Below are 24,238 nucleotides of genomic sequence, written 5' to 3'. Positions count from 1 at the left end.
ACATACGGATTCCCGCCCGCAGACCACAGCAGTCCTGATTATTAAGGACTAGGTAACAGCCATTGGGCAGCAATGTGAGAGTGGGAATAATAGCAGGAACAGGAGTTCCTCTCAGAAAACAAGTCAAATTAGGGGCAGAAACATTACAAGCGCTGTGCAGTTTTACTTGTTGACATACAAAAGAATGTCCAGCAGTGGAGTCACACTCTTCCCCTGTTAGAAAAACTCTCTTTCTGCTCTTTGACAGCGATATGTAAATAGTAAAGACCATAACTCATGTTTGTAACTACAAGCCAGGGCTCATATCTACCTATGGGAAAGTGCTTCATACAAGCAGTAAAGACACAGCAAAAGAGGCAGTTAGGGAAAAGCTGCTGCACTACCCTCCTATACACAAATTAATAAGTGAGGTTCTAAATTCAGGTTGCCCACCTCTCTAGTCCACTGCCTTAGGACCATGTGGTATGCCGAAAAAAAATGCTAGTGCGTATCTTAGCTAATCCGATGTTCATTGCGGACTCAATTTCAACACGACTTTAAAATACACAAAAACGTAGCTTAGAATGAAATATACTGTTTGTGATATCACATTAAAAAAATACCAATTAAATAATATTCATAATTTTTTTATATAATTGTGTGTTGAAAACTCACCCTATATTTCACGAGTCATATGCTTCATAAGATGATAGCATGACAACCAATATATCTTCCCAATCATGTGTTTGGGCCGAAAATGATATGTTAAATCACCAATAGCACACATATCTGCATCTCACAACCATAACTGGTTTATATATACGAATTTCGTGTAGGTATAGTACGTGAACAATCTAGCTACTAATTTTTAAAACCATTACTGTGAGTGAAGCCAGGAAAAGAGGAAAAAGAAACAGAAAAGTATATATATGATGTCAATCATCAATGAGGACAGATTAGAGAGATAGTTCACTATTAAAAACATTATTACAACTAGCATATTGCCAATTAATAGGCATTGACATATGACAAATCTTATTCGTCAGTGTATTGGTCAAGACAGCAACCAACAATAATCCATATTCTCATTATACATGAATGATATTTAGCCCCATATTGTGGGGGCATCACTCAACCTAGTATTGTTAAATACATGATATGATCGGACATATATTAAAACATTTTAAAAAATCAATTGTTTAACATTTTCACAGAGGTATCTGCAGAAATAAAGAGAGAAGGCAAAATAGAAAGGGAAATAACATATTGGTATAGTATCAATAAGCAACCCCAAATACAGATCATATTATATGAGGGGAAATGTGAATTACTGATTAGCCAAAATTAAGATACCATCATGTATTTCTCACAGTATATGATGTAATGCAAAATCAGAAATACTCATTATAGTAAATAGTGCATCTCATTATCACAGTTCAAACCTGATATGACAGCTCTTAATTTACATATCCAGAAAGCCTCAAGTTGTCTAAGACGCAACTCCCTGTTTCCTCCTCGTCTGTCAGGAAGGACATGGTCAATTGCATGAAATTTAAATTTAGATTTCGGTATATCAGATGTACAAATATGAGTCCCAAGTGCACTCGTACCATCATTATTCAAATATGCTCTTCGATGTTCCTGAATTCGTACCCGTAGTTGTCTCACTGTGCTACCAACATATTTTTTGGAGCAGTTACAGATAATCACATAGATCACATACGTTGATCGACAGTTCAAAAACTGTTTGATCTCATGTAAATATTCACTGTTATATGCAAAACGGGTGGTCTTATTCAAACCCATGTGACATACATTACAATTTCCACAGACATGAAAACCCTTAGGACGTTTAAGCCACATTTCAGTACTGTTTTGTCTTAATGCCGTATAACTAGGACATAAGGCTTCTCTTAAGGTTCCCGATCTTTTGTATGTGATCGATGGTTTGTCATTTAAAAGTAAGCCAACACCAGATGTGCCAATTAAAATCTTCCAATATTTGTGTAATATCTTGTACACGTCCTAGTTGAGTTGTGAATGTTTAGTAATGAAAGCCAAGCGTTCCTGTTTGAGAAAGATTCCTCTTGCTTTGGGTTTTAAGAGGTCAGCCCTATTAACATGTTTGGCTTTTTCCAATGCCAAATTTAGGACTTGATCTTTATACCCCCTGTTTTTAAGACGTTGTAGGGTTGCCTGAGCATGTTTTTCAAAATGTGTGTCGTTGCTACAATTGCGTCGAACACGAATCAATTCACCAAAAGGAATTGCACGTTTGGTACTGACTGAATGGGCACTTTTGAAATGTAATGTACTGTTGACAGCTGTTTCCTTTTTGTACAGTGTGGTATGTAACTTTCCCAGTTCTACATAGGCCTCAACGTCCAAAAAGTGAAAGATGGTCTTGGATTTATTCAATGTCAAGCGTACATTGAAAGGATTATCATTCAGATAATCAAAAAATTGTAACAAGTTTATTTCAGGGCCCGTCCAAATCAAAAAAATATCATCTATGTACCGTCCCCATAAATGTACATCCGTTGTGCAATTTTTGGCTGATGGGACCAGACGTAAGTTTTTTCAAACCATCCCATAAATAAATTTGCGTACGATGGTGCAAACTTCGATCCAATCGCCGTGCCCTGTTGTTGATGGTACCAATCGGAGTTGAACAAAAATAAATTGTTACTTAACATCATATCAACCATTTCTAAGATCATGCCATTGTGTTCAAGTAAACTAGCACTCCTTGTAGCCAGAAAGAGATCTATTGCCATCCTCCCAAACTCTTTTTTGATGCATGTATATAAGGATTCGACATCCATGGTAACTAACCACATACTGTCATCCCACTGTACATCATCTACCTTATTCAAAAAATCTTTGGTATCTTGAATATACGATGGCAAGTTGATTACAAAGGGTTTAAGAAATAAGTCTACAAATTCTGACAGATGTTCAGTCAGTGAACCATTGCCAGAAATTATGGGTCTTCCAGGTGGAAACTTTTCTTTTGTATGCACCTTTGGCAAAAGGTGTAAACACGCTGATCTGGGAAAAGTGATATTAAGATATTGATATTCGGTATCTGACAAAAGTCCAATTTCTTTCCAGTGAGATAAGCAAATGTTAATCAACCTCATTGCTTTTGGACATGGATTAACACTGACCTTTCTATAACAGTCTGAATTATTTAGTTGTCTCAATGCTTCGCCATCATAGTCAGTCCTATTCATGACGACCACATTTCCACCCTTGTCCACCTCATGGATGACAAGGGAGGAATCATGCTTTAGACTATATAGAGCTCTTCGTTCGGCAGTAGTTAGATTTTCAATGTTTCTCCGGCCATTACCTTATATCAACTTGTCTTCGTGTCTATACAGAGCTTCAGTGACTAGTTTGTGACATACATCTATACTGGTGACATGTGGTCCTTGTGGCACAAACTTACTTTTTGGACGTAGAAAGCTGTCAAGAGTAAGATCTTGTTGAATATCCAACTCATTGGCAATGCCCTCTAAGGGAACCTCCATGTTGTCTTCTAATGATAGTAACAGCGATACCTGTTTAAGATGTTCTACAGATACAGTTGAAGTCTCAACAATATTAGATGTACTTGATGTATCATAGGACTGATTAAGAATAAAATGACATTTGAGTTTGGCATGCCTGGAAAACTTAAAAAGGTCTGCATGAATCTCAGAAAACACACCTTTATATGATGTGCAGAATCCTAGCCCTTTATTCAACAAGGACAATTCAGTGACAGTCAGAATACGATCAGACAAATTGATTACAAGATTTTCAGTGTTAGGAAGAGAATAGTCAAGAGATCTAGGACATGACACATAATTTAGTTGTTTAATTTCTTCCGTTGATTCCTGGTGAGTACACCGAAATCTTTGTCTGTTCTTTCTACGGCCCCCCCCCCCCGTCTTGTCGGTTTAGAGGCTTTTTTTGTTGTTTGGTCCCTATACGGTATCGTAGCACCTCTTCTAAAAAAGAAGATGAGGAGGGGGCGACAATATCAGCATTGGATTCAATTGTATTATTTCCAGAAATGCCAGTTTCCTCAATAGAGGAAGCATTGGAACTACTCACTAAACTTGATATGCTTCCAATACTTCGAATATCTCCATCTTTAGGTTTAGGAATTTGAATGTTATCAAATGTTTGTGCAAAGGTGTAAATGCGTCCCTGGGAATAATCCCTATCATCTCGTGCTATTTTATTCAATTTTCTTTGTTTAATGAACCGTTGGTGGTTAGAGATTTGTTCCTTAAGGATAACATAATTCTTATCAGTAGCTTCCTTCAAGGTTAATCCCTTAATTTCAGCCTCCAATTCACTTATTTCTTCTCTCAATCTTAGACACTTTCTGTCAGAATGTTCTATCAGGACCCTCATCATAACAAAAGACGAATTTTGTAAGTTTTCCTCCCAATCTTTAAGCAGGTCTGGGTCGAGATTATCAAAAGTGGGTAAGGGTAAGATGCGAAGACCACGGGGTATTTTTTTATTATCTAAATATCTTTTAAGCGTAACCCCGTCCCACCACTTTGAGAGCTCGGCCTTTTTTAGACGTTCTAATTTTAGGAACTTAGCTTTTTGTCCCTCACCTGTAATGGATGTTGAAGTAATACCTTTTCTAGATTTATCTGAGGTAAATAAGTCTTTCGCAAGTTCCTATCTTCCATCGTCAAAGTTCATTCTGGCTAATAGTGCAAATGGGTGTGCAATTACCCTTATTTTATAAAGACACAGCAAAAAAGGCAGTTAGGGAAAAGCTGCTGCATTACCCTCCTATACACAAATTAATACGTTTTGGTTTCATGGTGTCACGTTTTAGTTTGTCTGTTCGTTACATTTGTCAGACAATTTGTAAATGTGGTGAGATGTTTTAATCTATTGAATCTATTTAACAGTTTTCCTTTGGAAACTTGGTGCCTTTTGTTTTGATGTATATATCAGGATTTTCCATGGACTTTTCGGACACTCACAGGGTGTTTTCATTTTCATTTTCATTTTCTCCATTTCTTCGACTATTTGCAAAAAAACTTTTTATTCGGGTGTTTATTGATTTTCTTCCTCCCTTTCTTTCTTCTGCTGCTCTCTACAGTAGAAAACTGATCTAATTGTTTGTCAATAATGAGATGATAATCAATTTGTGTTTGTTAAATCTTGTTTAAAGCATTTGTCTCACATGGCATTACGATATATTTCTTGATATATTTATGTTGCCTTTCACAGCCCTGAGGAAGCCCTCTATTGGGCGAAACGCGTTGGCTGTTTTGCTGCTGCTGTTTTTGATCATCTTGCGACATTAAAGAAATGAAGAATTTGGACTGAAATGTCTATTGTACAGTTTTTGTAACTCTGAACGTTGCCTCTCTGTTTGTTCTTTTTATGTGTTAGATGTTTATTGTCCTAAGGCAGTGGACTAGAGAGGTGGGCAACCTGAATTTAGAACCTCACTTAATAATGTGTGTATAGGAGGGTAGTGCAGCAGCTTTTCCCTAACTGCCTTTTTTTGCTGTGTCTTTATAAAATAAGGGTAGCTTGCACACCCATTTGCACTATAAGCCAGAATGAACTTTGACGATGGAAGAGAGGAACTTGAGAAAGACTTATTTACCTCAGATGAATATAGAAAAGGTATGACTTCAACATCCATAACAGGTGAGGGACTAAAAGCTAAGTTCCTAAAATTAGAACGTCTAAAAAAGGCTGAGGTCTCAAAGTGGTGGGACGGGGTTACGCTTAAAAGATATTTGGATAATAAAAAAATACCCTGTGGACTTCGCATCTTAACCTTCCCCACGTTTGATGATCTCGACCCAGACCTGCTTAAAGATTGGGAGGAAAACTTACAAAATTCGTCTTTTGTTATGATGAGGGTCCTGATAGAACATTCTGACAGAAAGTGTCTAAGATTGAGAGAAGAAATAAGTGAATTGGAGGCTGAAATTAAGGGATTAAATTTGAAGGAAGCTACTGATAAGAATGGTGTTATCCTTAAGGAACACATTTCTAACCACCAACGGTTCATTAAACAAACAAAATTGAATAAAATAGCACGAGATGATAGGGATTATTCCCAGGGACGCATTTACACCTTTGCACAAAAATTTGATAACATTCAAATTCCTAAACCTAAAGATGGAGATATTGGAAGTATATCAAGTTTAGTGAGTAGTTCCAATGCTTCCTCTATTGAGGAAACTGGCATTTCTGGAAATAATACAATTTAATCCAATGCTGATATTGTCGCCCCCTCCTCATCTTCTTTTTTAGAAGAGGTGCTACGATACCGTATAGGGAACAAACAACAAAAAAGCCTCTAAACCGACAAGACGGGGGGCCGCAGAAAGAACAGACAAAGATTCCGGTGTACTCACCAGGAATCAACGGAAGAAATTAAACAACTAAATAATGTGTCATGTCCTAGATCTCTTGACTATTCTCTTCCTAACACTGAAAATCTTGTAATCAATCTGTCTGATCGTATTCTGAATGTCACTGAATTGTCCTTGTTGAATAAAGGGCTAGGATTCTGTACATCATATAAAGGTTTGTTTTCTGAGATTCATGCAGACCTTTTTAAGTTTTCCAGGCATGCCAAACTCAAATGTCATTTTTTTCTTAATCAATCCTATGATACATCAAGTACATCTAATATTGTTGAGACTTCAACTGTATCTGTAGAACATCTTAAACAGGTATCGCTGTTACTATCATTAGAAGACAACATGGAGGTTCCCTTAGAGGGCATTGCCAATGAGTTGGATATTCAACAAGATCTTACTCTTGACAGCTTTCTACGTCCAAAAAGTAAGCTTGTGCCACAAGGACCACATGTCACCAGTATAGATGTATTTCACAAACTAGTCACTGAAGATCTGTATAGACTAGAAGACAAGTTGATACAAGGTAATGGCCGGAGAAACATTGAAAATCTAACTACTGTCGAACGAAGAGCTCTATATAGTCTAAAGAATGATTCCTCCCTTGTCATCCGTGAGGCTGACAAGGGTGGAAATTTGGTCGTCATGAATAGGACTGACTATGATGGCGAAGCATTGAGACAACTAAATAATTCAGACTGTTATAGCAAGATCAGTGTTAATCCATGTCCAGAAGCAATGAGGTTGATTAACATTCGCTTATCTCACTGGAAAGAAATTGGACTTTTGCCAGATACTGAATATCAATATCTTAAAATCACTTTTCCCAGATCAGCGTGTTTATACCTTTTGCCAAAGGTGCAAAAGCATTGAAATTATTACATCAAGCTGCAGTTCATGAGGGACACCTAGTAATGGCTAGTGGAACTGCAGCTTCATGAAAGGGTTTCAATGCTTTTGCATTTGACTCGTGAGGGACATCTAGTAACGACTAGTGGAACTGCAGCTTGATGTAATAATTTCAATGCTTTTGTATTTGACTCGTGAGGGACACCTAGTAAGGACTAGTTGAATTGCAGCTCTTTGTAAAATTATTTTGATATTGGATACTATAATATTCACTGCCCACTGTTAATCTCGTCCCATAATACTTTGCAGGGCCTTTGGTTGGGATTTTATTTTTGCCCATAACTGTGCTTAGGGTGGTCCTAAGAGAATGGGACCACCACCGAATCGTTCAGAAAGATGTGCTCTTTGTTTTCAAGGCATCTGCTTGGTTCTCTACCTAGGTTAGGGAGGATCCCAAAAGCATCACCTCTCTCACTGCTTGTTAATTTTTATTTTATTTTTTGTGAAATGGCTACATGCATTTAAGCATGTAAAGACAGAGATACTTATGTTACCAAAAGTATATGAGGTTTCTGTTTTATTAATTGGGAGTCCAACGGAGCGAAGTTACAGAATTCACGGAGTTTTTGTTCACCTTCGTGTAATTCCGCGTAGTAGTACTCCGCCAATTACGCCCACCCTTAATGATTTGTATTTGCACCCAAAATTCTCTCGTTATTCACAAGTAGAATAAAAGCTGTTTATGCATCAACAATCAAAAATACAATTTTTACATCCACATGTTATTTATACATACATTTTTTAACCCCTTCCATGCTCATGACGGAACGGTTCCGTCATGAGCCACGGTTGAGCTGTGCTCATGACGGAACCGTTCCGTCATGAGCCCGCCCGCGCTCGAACCCTTCAGCACCGCGGCGGAATTCGCCCAGCGCTGAAGGGGTTAACAATACAACAGTCATTTACAAAAAGAATAAAATATACCTAAAGTGTCTGTTCACTCGCTTTTAGTTTTTCATCTAAATTCGTGTATATCTACTATAGAGATGCCCTGCGCTGCATATAAATACATCTCAAATGGTAGTCTGTGAGGGGACATAAATAATCTGCAATGATGACTCTATAGATTCTGAATATAACCTAAGTAGATATATCAATAGAGCTTCATTACTTACATCAAACAGTATCTTAGTACCCTTGTGTGTGAATGTAGTACAGAATGTATAATTGTAATCCTCTTTATTTGCAATGGATGAAATCTCTTTCCTGAGATCCAAGGATTAAAAATAAACTCAAGATATGATCTATATCTTGGTTTCTTCAAATGTCCTCACGTTGCTAAAAATTACCATAATTTACGTCCTCCATCTAGGCCAAGAGAGCAGCATGTCTTGTTAACTAAACGCTATCATTTAACAAATGTCATGCCTAACAACCTTTTCCCCTGAAACAGGACCTAGCACCATAGGCATTTACTCTATCTTCCATAGCGCAGATCAGGCAATAGCCTCCATCTTCCAAAGTCCAGATGGGAATAACATCCAAAAGGATGCAACCACTATTTAAACAAATTTCTTGACCAATAGAAATGCGTCTAGAATTTCCTCCAATCACATTTGTACTTCCCAAGGCTTGCAGGGATGTGGAATTCCTATAGCCTGACGCCCAGGGCATATTGTTTGGGGTCAAGGGCAACATGTTTTCAAGTGTATTTTGTCCTTGGGACAAGTAGGCCCAACCCCCTGCAGCACAAACCCTTTGGCTGCCAGTCTGCAGTACCCCATTATGGATCAGAGAAGGGCACTGCCTGCAGTTAAGGTAATATTTTTGTCCATATGTGAATGCTGTTGCAACTTGTAGTTATGGTTCATTAATTGAAAGCCTTTATTATTAGGGTGAGCGCTCTAAGTAAATGTTGTAAGCTCTGACTGCATTACGGACAGTGGTTTCAGAATACAAACGTGTACACGCGTTTTCAAAGTTTAGCAATATGAGGCTACGTATAATGCTCCCAGAATGATCTCTGACTTTATGCAAATGTTTGCAGAAGTTTGAAAGAAAAATTGATTATTCTATGCTTTCAAAATAAAATGTTGATAAAAAAAATGAAAGCATGGAAAAAAAACATTTTGCTAAACTACTATAAAGTTTCAGGTACCATTTCTTTGCAGCATCATTTAGTAACATGTGTTGATGCATGCTGGTATTTCCCAAAAATATTCATAATGGAAATCAGTGTAACCAGTTTCAATAAGATTATGGGAAACAAAAATAAACAAGCCTTGGCAAAGCCACTACATCTGAAATTGGTGGTCAGCTTTTTATATTTGTCGATGCGTGACTTGTTTTGGCATGTTTTTAAAAAAAAAACCTTATTGGTGTGGGAGCTGCCAGACCCTCACCATTATAACAAACATTGGCAAAAGCAAAAATAGTTTGTGGTCTCAAAAAGCACACACTGCCACAGTAGTTACTGGCCCTGAACAAAACTACTTTGTGTGCCGATATGCTCCTTGTGAAACAGCAGAATGCTGCCACTCACAGTGAAACCAGAAGATACAGAGAGAAAGACAGAATTTTAATAAACACAAAAGGTTATGGTCAACGCCAGACCAAATTGGGGCCCAATTATTGAAGAAAGTCTCAAAAGTGCACCCATGGTATATGTCCTTGTATCAAATACGGGTATACAGCTTTCGTGAATTCCAAAGAATTTACAGAAGTGGGACAAGAAATAGTACTCCTAAAAAATATTTGTGAACTGCATTTTAGCATGAGTAAATCTGCATGTGTAGATTTGCTCATGCAAAATCGGAGTGTTTGCAAGTTCACTTTCCCTCCAACCACTTTTTTCCCAACTCTGGAAGAAGGTTTACATCTGCCATTGTCAGGAGTAAATTTCCAACATTTCTCAGTATGGGAAAAGATTAGAGAAGAGTTGTTGAAAACCCTTAAAACATGCAAATTAGTAGGTTTGCGTAGACTCAAAAGGGCAGTCTAACCCTGGAACTATTGCTTAACACTACCTTCAGCCCCAGAAGGTAGAACTGTGGAAACATTACGGGATTGCAAGTATTCAAACACTACTATGGTATGAGCCTTGGCATAATCAGATAGGATATATCAGAGCTCTTATATAATAAGAGTGCTGCCATCATTTGTCGCCGCACTACATGGCACCAAAGGAACAAATGGATTTTGTTACAGGACAAGTAGATTTATGAAGCAACCTGCCCCTTGGACAAGTAGATATTTTAATAAATTCCACACCCCTGGCTTAGTAGTGATCAGTTCTCACAATGGTCCGCCCGACACTAAGGCCAATCATATTCATAGTTCATAGTTCTGATGTTTAAACTGCTGCTGTATATGTAGTCACAACTACACCCCTTTCTCAAGGTGAACCTGATCGAACCTAGAAAGTATACTCGCAGTGTGAGTATTCAACATCAATATTATCACTTAGCAAGACATTTTACCTTTTTCTCTATTTATTTTTTTAATTGCTATACCATTGTTATTCAATGTTATTTCTTATCCAATAGAAACCCATGTTAGGATAATATTTGTTGTTTATAGCAAATATTCCTGCCTCATGTTGATCCAACAGAGCCCACCCCGCTGGGTTCACTGTAGGGGAATTAAATGTACAGGTTCTTATCATGCAATTAGGTTGATCTTCTGTATAGTTTGCATGAGTTTGCCAATGATGGAATAGTGGGAGTATTTAATTCTTTAGCTTTAACCAATCTCAAACAAGTAGTTTGTTGGACTGTGTCATTAAGAAAAATTATTTGGGTCAGTATTATACATGCACAGAATAAGGACTCAGTGGTTGCCAAGGCTTAGTGCCCCATACTGATTTTAAATCGATGGTATCCTTCCAATAATCATATCCCTCAGTGCTACATTTCCAATGAAAGAAAAGAAAAAGATTAATTTACTTTGGGTCAACATATATTTTTTTGAAGACACAGGCGCTAATTGAAAGAAATAAGAAACAATGCCTAAATGGTGTATTTTTGCTTTTGCAACCCTGTGATGGAGTAGGGCAATGCTCCCGTTGAATATAGTTAAAAAGGGCCGCTGTCCGTTAGTTCTACACAGAAATTGATGCCCATAGTGTTGGTAACAAAATAGCTTGGCATAGTTTCAGTAGAATTGAAATATAAATCTTCAGTATCAAATACAGTTTAGTATTGTAATTCAGAAAACAAAGAATGCACAGCATTGTCCTCCCAATCATCTGACTGCAGCCCAGGTATAATCACATCACCCATAGAAACTCAGACTACATATGGTATCTGTATGGTCTCCGTTGGACCATATACATCGAATGGTACTTTATCCCATATAATTCCATCAGAAACTGGGACCGCTGAAATGTTAACAAGGGACAGGTCTCTTTTCATTCTATGCGAGGAAGAATGTGGGGCCAATATGCCGTCAACTGATGCCACGTTGGTGCGCTCGGAAAGGTAGTGGCCATTAATCAAAAGGAAGAACACAGTCACAAATCCAATCCACATGACCAGGAACACAATGGAAAACACAATCCAGACATATGTCCAAGGGAGGACAATCCTTGCCGTTGTAGAGGAGAGAACTGTAGACAAAGAGTAACTGTTCAAAGAGAAATTATCCTGATCTATATAGTATCCAGAAAAACCCAGCTGAAACAGCGGAGGCTGATAGTCCCAATCTAGAACAGAGGCGTGTTGGTCCACCGCGCTCTAAGCAGGTGGATCAGAATACACAATTTTGTTTATAGGACTTGAGAATGGTAAAGCTGACAATCAGTCCACTGAAGACTTAACTTCCCCTCCCGGCAGCTGGGGAGAATCAGAAGGTACTAGGCTCACAGGCTGTAAAGAAATACTCCCTTGTGGGACACTTCGAGGCATACAATTAAGAATTGGCCATATGGTGTAACTTGACATGTTCTATAGAAATGAAGCAACAGGAGCGCGGTATGTTGGTCCGAATTCTTTTTTGACCGTTATTTTCGCACTAATCAAATCACCAACTTTGGGAGGCCAGCTAGAAACAGGAATCAGAACTGGTGTATCCGCTGGAGAGCATGAGGGGAAATGCGTTTTTGCCAGAGCGTCACAACTCTTTTGTAGATCCTGTAACACAGCATAGTGGCTATCTACGGCAAAGGTTGCGGCAGCCACCACAATGTCTAGACCATCAAGTTCCAGTAGAGACATTTCAATGCCAGAGAGCAGTTCACATGGGGTCCAACCACCAAGAGATCTTAGAGGGAGATTATTAAGTACACGTTGTACCCCATAGAGGTGAGCCAACCAGCCACGGCCCGTACCTAATACCCTTGCTGTTAAAGACTGCTTTAAATCATGGTTCTTCCGCTCCGCAACACAATTGCCCTCTGGCCTATATGGAGATGAGAAATGCACCTGCACTCCCATAGACTTTATTCAATCACGGTATGCCTTAGAGGCAAAGGTCAGACCTTGATCAGAATGGAAAGTGCCAAAGGCATATGTCCCAACAAAGACATGCAAATCTTTTATAACAGTACGAACGTAAGCAGAGCTCTGTGGCCAAACCCCGAAGAACCTAGTGCAGTGGTTCCCAAACTGGGGTCTGTGGACCCCTAGGTGTCCGTGACACATTCCCAGGGGGTCCACAGGCAGCAGTTTTAAAAGCACTTCAAAGTTCCTTGTATAATCAGCAGTTTGAAAAGCAACAATAAAAGTGCCAAAATAACTCCAGTGATTAATGTACCTGCTGGAGAGAGATGGGAGTTTTGTCTAGTGGCAGCTTTGACTCCTCTAAGGAAGCACAGAGGTTTAATATGCCTGATGCATAGAACGTGTACCTTGCATTTTAAAAAAAAAAACAATATTTAATGTGCATAGCTCAGTGGGTTACTGCTTTTGTCACAGAGCTTTTGTTTGTTACTTTGCAGTTCATAGGTTACAATCATAAACTAGCGCTTTGAGCTATGAATGCCATCAAAGAGCTGCATTCAAACTGCATGGTACAAGTTTGTAAGTTATGTTTTCTTTCAGTCTTTCATTATCCTGATGCTGCTAATAAAGGTTTATTTGGGTAGAAATATTTTCTTATTATTAACGTCAATGCTAACCACTGTGTTTTGTTCTGAATCCTGAGTTTGTGCTTCTCCCGACCAAGCACTCTTAAAAAACATGCCTACCATTATAGATGACATGTGAATCCTACACCTTGTAGTCCCCTTTGCCTTGTGTAACATTTTTTATGCACTGATTTACACACTTATGATTCATTGTCTCTGCCCTACACCTGTATGAGAGATGCTATGAAACAAATGAAATACATGTGACAGGGCTTTGGAGAGATAAGAGGCTTTGTTGGCGGGTGATAGTGAGGGAATCATTGAAAAGCTCCAACAAAGATCGTTGATTCCTGGTACACAGTAATGTCATCATTTACTATGCTTTAAAAGCTAATACAATTCAATAAATAATGACCATATATATGCACCATTTTTCCTTAATTTTCTTGGAGGGGTGGGAACCCCCCAAAGCTACCTTTATAGTGGTCAGGCTCACTCGCTGCGCTTGGTGCATTTGCTAGGGCTGCTTTGGGTTTCCAGTAAGGCCCTGCTAGGAGCCTCGTACCGCAAAATAAAAGCAAACTTTGAAAAGTTAGTCGCCGAGGTGCAGCACCAATATTCCCATGAAAATCTTTAGATTTTTGCAAAGATTTTCAATATAAAATAATCAAGTGAAAACAAAGCACAGGTGCACCACTTATGAACAACTTTTGTCAAAAAGTAACGGACAAATTTTGTACATCCAAATTCAACAAAGAAAGCTCTTAAGTTAGTTCTTATTTTTCTTTATCTCTTTTATTATTTCATTTTCGTTTCACGTTGATGACACACGGCGTTTAACACGCAGAACAGCCGACGCGTTTCGTCCCCTTGCGGGACTTCTTCAGGGCAATCAGAATAAATGGAATCAAGCGATCTCCAGGGCGTATTATTATGAATAGAGAAATCTCCAAGGGGAAATGCTTCCCCATCCAATGAGATATGATGGCAAGCAATGGCGCCGTCAAAGTCACAGTAACGGTCACTCAAGTGCTGGAGACAGAGAATCCAATTTTAGTAATATCACGTTCTATCTCTATGTATAATTTTCAGATGAGGTATAGTCCCTATCCAAAATATTCAGAGACAGGTATAAGTCATCTTGTCTCTAAAGATTCTAAATCAAGTAGACGTCCAATTGCAATTATGATAAGCAAAACACCCCAATAAGGCAGGAATAATGACAACCCCGATAAGTCTGTGGTCGCTGGCGTATATTAAGTATTGCGAGTCAACGAATAAACCGCTTGATTCCATTTATTAAGAAAAATAAGAACTAACTTTTCTTTGTTGAATTTGGATGTATAAAATTTGTCCGTTACTTTTTGACAAAAGTTGTTCATAAGTGGTGCACCTGTGCTTTGTTTTCAATTGTCTAAGTTCCTCCGGGAACAAGTACTGTGATGGTGGGTACTATTCAGTGTGCACACCAAGCCCATTGGAAATAGATGGGTTAATACGAGAGGAGTGACAAAACAGGTTAGGTGCTTTAAGTAGAAGGTTCCACTGTCAGGCCTTTCTCTTTATGCATAAAATAATCAAGTCTTTAGCTATTAGAGTATTTGTTTGGTGTGCACTTGTTTGTGTATTTTTCACGAATTACTGTTTTAATGTTTGAAATTTAAATAGTACAAATTGCTTGGGGGTCCCCGGCTTCAAGTAGTGACTTACTGGGGGTCCTCAGGAGTCAAACGTTTGGGAACCACTGACCTAGTGCAAGAATCCACTTCAACCAAAATATTTTTTAATGCTTTGTCGGATGTTAAAGGACCGAAGTGATCAAGATAAATACATCCAAATAGATGGTTAGAAATAAAAAAATGAGTCTCAGGTGGACGCGAGACAGTAGAACTTGTTGACAAATATCACAACAAAGCACATATTTACGAGTCTGCTGAGTCTGTTGATATTAACCGCACCACCAATAACGCTGTTGTAGAAGAGAAACTGTAGCTGACACTCCTGCATGAGCAGAAGCCAAGCCTTCATGGACGGCTATAATGAGAGATAGTCTGCGGTCATTGTTGGAAATCAAGCAATCACCAACATTAGGAATCATCACAAATGGCACATTTTCAAAGTTCATATGATAAGTATAACGCAAAGGGAAACCCTGCGGAAAAGGAGTACCCTCCTTGTTTGCTGCAATAGCCGCAAATATGTAATCGTAAATCCTAGTCTTAGACTTAGTAACTGCCGCTACTTTGATTGTGGCTACTGCACTTTTGGCTGCTTCATCAGCCAGTGGATTTCCAATAGTGTGTGCTCCTGCACGTTGATGTCCTAAAGTATGGACTACATGTGTAAGTGGCAAATGATCTTTATGAGCAGCCACTCGGACCCAAAGCAGTTTATGCTTGATTGTGCTACCTTTAGAATCCCCAAAATAATTTTGCTTCCAATTGTCATTGAAAGACTGTACACAGTAAAAGGTGTCACTCACTATAAGTGTAAACAAATTAGGATTTGCATATTCAAGAGCTAAAAACAGAGCTTGCAGTTCGGGCAATTGAGCCGTGCAGCCACAGAGGGACTGTGTTTGAACTAAGTTAGACTGAAAGGCTCCGTCCACTATTGTACCTATCACAGTAGCGCAAGCCTCAGAATAGGCTTGTTTAGAACCAATGGCCGGTTGAGCTGAGCCTATAGTGTAGATGATACATTTGGATTGGTCTAGAGGAAGAACTGTCGCAGGTGAACATGTTCATACTATACAGACTCTTGAGTTTGTAACAACAGTTCAAAAAACCAAATCAACATCAGCCAACGTCAAAGAAGTAGCCCACTGGATCCATCGAGGATGCAGAGCTTTAGAATTAGGAACACTAGCTTTCGTGACTGCTTCTAAAGCAGGCACTGGAGAGACAAGGAAAATGCGGTTACCTTCTGCAAAAGGGTGTTCTTTCAGACAGAAGCAAGAATTTTCTCAGTGGAAGAGAAACACAACTCTACCGCAGTATACAGATGTGATTTATAGGATATGGGAACTGTGTCACCCTCATTAAAAGTTCCATAAGTGAAACCGATTGAGCCGAGAACAATCCGGATAACCAAATTGGTAGTATTAAATGTAGTCAGTAAATAATGTGTTGTGAGCACATCTGATTGTAACGTCCGCAGCACTGCGGTGTGTTACTGCAGCCAAGAGGAAGCAGAAAAAGAAGGATGTATCAATGCGTACAATGGCTTGATGCGCTGGGCATAAATTGAATGTATGTTCGACGGAAGTTTTAAAAACCTAGCAGGGACTGTAACTTTTTGAGGCTTGTCGGAGGTTGCAATTGAGCACACTTCTCCAGAAAATGAGGTGCTAAACCTCTGCCTTTGTTAGTAAGTTCATAACCCAGAAAAGGTACGGCTAAATAAGCTATATGCGATTTCGCAAAGTTACATTTGTATCCCAAGATTGCAAATCTAGTTATAATGCGGTCTACTCACGCAAAATGAGGATTTAGTTCATCATCCGTTAGGTAAACGTTCTGAACATATGAAAAATCTACGGTATCAATTTCATTTAAAAGGGACACTATACATGCCACAAAAACACCGGGGCTATTCTTATACCCCATAGGCAATCTTGCATAGCGCTTCTGAGAACCGAGAGCGCTGAATGCGGACAAGTCACTCCTGTCCAGAGCCAGATTGTGACAGAAAAATCCATTTGAAATATCTAAAGTAGTTTGATACTTTTTACATATGATATTGGTAACTAATGCTGTAGCATGCCTATTTTATACGGCAAAGGTAGGGGTATGGCTATTCAAATGTCTGTAATCTAAAACTATGCAATATGAGCCATAAGGTTTCAGAATCGAAAAAAGAGGATTGTTCATCACAGAAATACAAGGTTCAATTACACCCTTATATTCCAATTGAGTAAGAATGTATTTAACTGACGCTTTTGCGTCACGTTTAATCGGATATTGAGTTTGAGGCTGAGTAGTTGAGCAAACAGGCACAACATGAAAAGGCGGATACTCATCCCAAGCAGCTTGGTTGTGGCATAAGGTAGGAGCTAATACAAGAGCCCATTCAGAAGCATAGGCGTGCTTAGTCTCATCTGGGAGAAGAAGGAACAATGACCTCCTTGCCTCGAGGACAAGCAAGAACAAATGGGGGAAGCCAATCCACCTCCGCCAATAAAATCTAACAAGAAGAAGTCAAGTTGTCCCAAAAAGCAGCATTTATGGTTCGTGTAATATCACCCTCTATTTGAAGGGTTACATAATAAAGTCTATGAGGTGCTTTGACCGCAGAACATGACACACTGGTCACTTTTTCTGAAATATTAGGAGGAACACAGAAGTGACACTACATTACAAAAGTTTACCAAAAGGTCACTTCATGTTTGACCGTAAATCATAATAAAATTGAACATTTATCGAAAACGATTTTCGTCACTTCTCAGAAACCTTTTATAAGAAAGCAGAAGAATACAAATTGTTAGACGTCACTTGTACTTTCTAAAGCTGTGGAAAGTCCCAGTTGGCCCCCACTCCTACTCTTGGCCAATTGCGTTCTCCTAAATGACAGACACATCCTATTATTGCTACATCTTGATGTTCAGAAAGATGTACATCTGAGTATACAGGAGGGCAAGGTGCCTCCTGCCTCCTAGACTTTCAATGCAGTGTGGACAATTTTAACACAACCCTGTCTGTGGGCTGGCAGGGACAATTGAAACTCTTATGCTTCAGATGTGGACAGAATGGGCCTGGGGCACTATATGGTAAAAACTAGACCCTGCTTCACTACGCGGGTGTCCGCGGTTTTGACAGTTATAAATGTGTCCGTTGCTTTCGCCTCCAAAAAACTGGCAGAGTGTCTGCCACACTACAGTAACTCCCACCACGCTGTCGAGGAGAGGCACTGCCCAACTCCTGTCCAACAGAAGGGTTCTCACTATCTGGGGCATACTTCACAGTCAAGGCGGCAACTTTTTTCTCCTGAAAAAGGGCTTGATACGGAGGTGGTTCCTCCCATTTGATTTTCACATCAAACTGGCGCTGTGGGTCCCGCTTAAATTGCGTGGACTCGCCTTGTCTGCGATCCTGATGTCCCCCTCCACCAAATTGTTGATCCTACGACTCCTGAAAGGAACGAGGAGAACGGGTATCAGGAACCTGAAACCTCTCTGGAGTTTTAATTTTAGAGCGATCACGTAAATCATATATACGTTCAGAAGCCTCAGGTGGTGGTGACCCAGCACGAGACTTAGGCTTCTGTTGCTGTTTATTTCTGTTCCACATCTTTTAAGGAAAGATTTGATGTCAGTCCTTGTAAGGAGATGGCTTACCTTGAGACTGGGTAAAAGGTCTGACCCCCAAATGATTGTGTCCCAAGGATGTATACACATCAGCAATAATAATCGCTAACTCAGTTCCCGATCAATGTCTGCCATCGCCGAAAGGCGTTGGCGAACTTGTAAGCACACTGCCTCTGCATGTTTTGTCTGGGTGCTAGGGCCTGACCAGAACAGAATAACAAGGGGCATCGTTGTTCGACCTTGTGTGCAATGTTCAAACTACATCCTAAGAAAGGACAGAACGCAAAAACAACAGCAGGTTTCTGTGGGAAAGTTACAGTCTGGCACAAAGCAAAATATGTTTGTATAGTATCGGACAGTCTGGCTTGGGCTCATGCTAACTTAGGGAAAACGACAAAGACTACCTGGTCCCTAAAAACGACTCTGACCCCAGCCCCCCTCAATGAGCCCTAAAACCAGCCCACACCCCCTTAAACGCTTGCATTGTCGCAACACATGGCTGAGGTCGCGATGTTTGAACTGTTTCCTCTCTCTCTCTCTCTCTCGCTGTCTTTGTCCTTATGCCGCTCTCTCTTTGTCTCTTTTCCCCTCTCTCCCCCTCCCTCTCCCTGTCTCTCTCTCCCACTCTCTGTCTCTCTCTCTCCCTCTCTCGTCTCTCTCACCCCTCTCTTACTCTGTCTCTCTTTCTCTCCCTCCTTCTCTCTCTCTCCCACTCTCTGTGTCTGTCTCTCTGGCTGTCTCTCTTTGTCTCTTTTCCCCTCTCTCCCCTCATTCTCTCCCTGTCTCTCTCTCCCAATCTCACTCTGTCTCTCTCTCTCTCCTTCTCTGTCTCTCATCCCTCTTTCTCTGTCTCTCTCTCTCCCTCCTCTCTCTCTCTCTCTCTCTCTCCCACTCTCTGTCTCTCCCCCTCTACATCTCTCTCTCCCCCTCTCTCTCTCCCCCTCTCTCTCACCCCCTCTTTCTCTGTCTCTCTCTCTCTCCCTCCTTCTCTCTCTCTCTCTCTCTCCCACTCTCTGTCTCTCCCCCTCTCTCTCTGTCTCCCTCTCTCTTCCTCCCCCCCTCTCTCCCTCTCTCTGACTTCCCCCCTGTATCTCTGTTGCTTCTGTTTTCCCCAGAGGTGTTTTGTCCTAACCCTGTCTCCTTGCCTCCCAAGGGCCCCCCTAGCCCCAGCCTGTCGGAGGAGCAGCTGAGGGCCTTGCTGTCTGAGTGCTGGAGCCCGAGAGGGGAGAGCAGCACTGTCTCCCTGCCTGTGTCTGAGGCCCGGAGCCACTCCACCGGAGGGCTGGACCCCCCTCACCTCTGCCTGCCCCCGGAGGAGGCCTCAGCCCCTGGAAGAGGGAGCAGGGCCATGGAGGGAGCAGCGAGCAGCGGGAGTCCGTCCTGGGATGGAGGTGAAGACGGACACAGCGCCGAGCTCGGATACTACATGTCCCAGGCGCTACGTTCGAGGAAGTTCAGCAAACCTCCCTTCTTGGGTGAGCCGCTCTCTTGTCCACATACAGCCGAGGAGGACAGCTTGGGGTCCGCCATTCCTGACCCCCCGGAGGGACCTAGAGGAGGTGAGAGACCCCTGAGAGGGTGGAGTGGAGGAGGTGAGACCCCTGAGAGGGTGGGGTGGAGGAGGTGATACCCCCTGAGAGGGTGGGATGGAGACGGTGAGACCACTGACAGGATGGGGTGGAGGAGGTGAGATTCCTGAGAGGGTGGGATGGGGGAGGTGAGACCCCCTGAGAGGGTGGGATGGAGAAGGTAAGATCCCTGAGAGGGTGGTGTATGTGAGGAGCCGAAAGGGAGTGGAAGGGGTGAGACCCCTGAATGGATGAGGTGTGTGAGGCACCGGAAGGGAGTGGAAGAGTGAAACCCCTGAGAGGGTGGGATGGAGAAGGTGAGACCCCTGAGAAGGTGGTGTTTGTGAGGCACCAGAGGCGGCTGAACGAAGTGAGAGGGTGAGGAGTGAGAGGCACCCTAGGAGGCTGTATAAGGTGAGACCCCTGAAAGGGTGGGATGGAGAAGGCGAGATCCCTGAGAGGGTGTGATGGAGACAGTGAGACCCCTGAGAGGGTGAGGTGTGTGAGGCACCGGAGGGGACTTGAAGAAGTGAGAGGGTGAGAGACACCCAAGGAGGCTGGAGAAGGTGAGACCCCCTGAGAGGGTGGAATGGAGAAGGTGAGACCCCTGAGAGGGTGGGATGAGACCCCTGAGAGGGTAGGGTGGAGAAGGTGAGACCCCTGAGAGGGTAGGGTGGAGAAGTGAGACCCCTGAGAGGGTGGGATGAGACCCCTGAGAGGGTAGGGTGGAGAAGGTGAGACCCCTGAGAGGGTAGGGTGGAGAAGTGAGACCCCTGAGAGGGTGGGATGAAGAAGGTGAGACCCCTGAGAGGGTAGGGTGGAGAAGGTGAGACCCCTGAGAGGGTAGGGTGGAGAAGGATGGTAGGTGGAGAAGTGAGACCCCTGAGAGGGTGGGATGGAGAAGGTGGGACCCATTAGAGGGTAAGGTGTGTGAAGCAGCGGAGGGGACTGGTAGAAGTGAGAGGGTGAGGAGTGAGAGACACCCAAGGAGGCTGGAGAAGGTGAGACCCCTGAGAGGGTGAGGTATGTGATGTACCGGAAGGGAGTGGAAGGGGTGAGACCCCTGAAGGGATGAGGTGTGTGGGGTACCGAAAGGGAGTGGAAGGGGTGAGACCCCTGAAGGGATGAGTGTAGGAGAGTAGGATCTGCACTTATGTTGCCCCCACTTTTTTCTGATGTATACACTGGTTTCTGGCTATAGTCTGGCTGGGTCCCTGCTAATCAGGGCCCCAGTCTCATTGATCTCTCTAAACAACTTGGTGTGCATATTGGATGCACTAGTGATTGGATACTGTGGTACCTTATGAGCCCCTAGTATATGGTACCTTAGGTACCTAGGGCATTGGAACTTCACATGCCTACCAGGGGCTGCAGCAAATGTTACGCCACCCCTGGGAAGCATTCTCAATCTGACAACACAGGCCTGCTACTGCATCCTGTGTGAGGTAGTGTTAGCACTCCTCACTGAGGTATAGGTTCCTTTATCTCACCATACACACACATATAAACCTATCAACCACCCCTATAGTAGGCCCAATCAATCCTGAGGGCAGGGTGCTTGGTTTACTATGTGAGGGGGTGCTTCTGCATGAGCAGGACCCCTCTGCAGCTGGCAAAGTCTATTCTCTGCTGCTGTTTGTGGATGCGGTTAAACCATATACTCTTAAGTGCATTGTAACCTCACGGTAAATGCTAACTTTGGGATGACTGCATCAAAACATGTCGTGTTTGGTGTCAAACAACTTGGAATCATACCCCCACACCAGTAACTGGTGTGGGAGTATGATCCCACCCTTCTAGAGGGGATGACATGTACCCACTGTACTAAACGGTAGAAATCTAAAGGAGCCCTGGCATCACAAAATGGATGCCACCAGCACAGACACTGGGCTGCCCTCCTGCTGCTGACCGAAACTCGCAGTGGAGGAAGCCCAACAAAAGGCATCCTGTCACAGGGAGTTGTCACCACCTCCCAGACAGGATTTAGTGTATTGGGGCTGGGTGGGTGCACTCTTAGAGTGCTTTGAAGTCCTGCACTGGGGGAGCAGTAGGCTCCTCTGTGCATATGCCAGCTCAAACCGGTTCAGGGGCTACCTGCCCCTGCTCTGGCGTGAAACTGGACAAAGGGAAGTGGGTGTAACCACCCACTACCCTGACCCTCCTAGAGGAGTGGTCATAGAGCTAGTCCCTCCCCTATCTTCACTATAAGATAGCAAGCATTGCCATTGCAAAGCAGATAACCCTGGACGACGCTCTACAAAGAAGAATCCTGGCCCTTCGACGTTCCACTACCTTTGGAAGACAGAAGAATCTCCCTTGGAGTCAAGGAGTGACTCCCCTGCTTGGCAGGCACCTGAAACTTGAATCAACGGTTGCAAACTTTCCCGCTCCCGCCAGAGTTCAAAGTCCCTGCTGCCCCGGGAGTGGATTTCCTGACTTCTCGACGGCCCCTGTGAGTCCCCAGCGAAGCTGTGGCGAGTGGACCCCACGAGTGACGAGGAACAGCATTACCCGGGGACCGTGCACTATTGTCGAGTGCAAACCCTAAACAACGTTCTACGAACCTGTGCATTGGACCATTTGTGTCCCAAGCCCCCAGCAGGTCTTGCACCAAAAATCAGCTGCCTACCCCGTCCCGAGTGACCGTGGGCTCCTGTGAAGCATTTCCTGAGGCGGCGTCTTCGCGATCACTTGCCCGTTGGCTAGTGGGTCCCCCGAAGACTTTCTTATCGACTCAAAGGGCTCTCCTGGTTGCTCCAGGCCTGCCCTCACTTACCCTTGCTGGGTGAGTCCATCAGACCTTGCTGGTCTGCATCATCGACTATGTTCAGTCTACACAAGACTTGCAGTTGCCAAGGCTTGTTGGCTGCAATCCGGTTGTCGACACCGCAATCAGCTGCAGACGTTGTGGGACACTCTGAATCCAGCTGCTGGTCATCGTCGTTCCCTCCTGGACCTCGTGAGCGAAGAGTCAAAACACCATCGACGACCTGAATCAACGCGACATCTGTGGTCATCCATCTTGCTGGCAAGTGACCTTGAACACTGTCCCTTCTATTTTCAGGTCCTCTTCATCTTCAATCCACCTTCGGATTCCAGCGGACACCTCTCCAGTCGTCGCAAGCAGCAAGTCTTCATTATTCTCCATTGAAAACAGCACCTCGACCCGACACCAAAAGACACCTATGCACCCGGCTTCCCTGGGTGAGGTAACTCGTGCACTCCGGTGCCCAAGTGTGTGTTGGCCCTCAAAGTACTTACCTTGTAAGTGGCTTACTTGTTGACTTCCTAGAAGTGCCCTAAAACTTTAAAATACAAACCACAACTTGCTCCATTGAAACCAATAGGGAACCCGCGGCTGTGTTTAGACACTGCACGCATCTCCCGTGGGCTTGTTACTTACCTGCTAACACTGCAGTAGTGAAGCCCCAGCGATTCCCCAGGCCCTAGGCCTTGTCATTTTGCAAGTCGACTTTGTTAACCCATTTTTTTAGTATATGGTCTGGTACGCCCCTAGGGCTCCAGCCATATTTGTGCTTAATTTATTGAGAACTGTTGACATTTGAATGTGTACCTGGCTTCTAATCTCATAAAGAGATTAGTAGAGTGTGTCTAGAAATAAATACATATATATTTGCAATATATACCTGTGTGGTGTCCTTTCATTTGGTAATTCAAGAGATTATAAGGTAAAACAAGCTGCTTTACATTCCTCAGAGACTTAGCCTGAAGTCTGATCTCCACAGCTACCACTAGGATAGCTTTCTTTAAAAGGTTGTCTTAAACCTCTCTACCTTAAGAGTCGAATTGGACTGGTGCAAGGTGGCCACTATAACTAGTGACCAGCATATGCCAGGCCAACTTCTCACAATGAGGTTTGAGAAGTGCCTAAGGAGGCTGGAGAAGGTGAGACCCACAAGAGGCTGAGGTGTGTGAGGCACCTTAAGGTAGTGGCAGTGCGAGACCCCTGAGAGGCTGAGGTGCGTTAGGCACTGAAAGGGAGTGGAAGAGTGAGACCCCCGAGATGTTGAGGTGAGAAGTGAGAGACACCCAAGGAGGATGGTGA

The 24,238-nt window shown here is 42.6% G+C and overlaps 1 protein-coding gene across 4 annotated transcripts in view; it reads left to right on the top strand.

Moving 5' to 3' along the window:
- FSIP1 (fibrous sheath interacting protein 1) overlaps positions 1–24,238 on the top strand; it is a 941,373-nt gene that overhangs the window by 838,603 nt on the left and 78,532 nt on the right. For 2 of the 4 annotated variants that reach the window (XM_085627479.1, XM_085627476.1), the window contains one exon: positions 19,758–20,163. The exons of 1 other annotated variant lie outside the window; for it this stretch is intronic. In XM_085627479.1, coding sequence (XP_085483605.1) covers positions 19,758–20,163 — 406 coding nt within the window. The remainder of the gene's footprint in view (positions 1–19,757; positions 20,164–24,238) is intronic. One more of the 4 variants, XM_085627477.1, reaches the window with a different exon arrangement.

This window comes from Triturus cristatus, chromosome 9 (assembly GCF_964204655.1).
Source record: "Triturus cristatus chromosome 9, aTriCri1.1, whole genome shotgun sequence".
NCBI lineage: Eukaryota > Metazoa > Chordata > Amphibia > Caudata > Salamandridae > Triturus > Triturus cristatus.
This window is presented reverse-complemented; position numbering and strand designations above follow the sequence as displayed.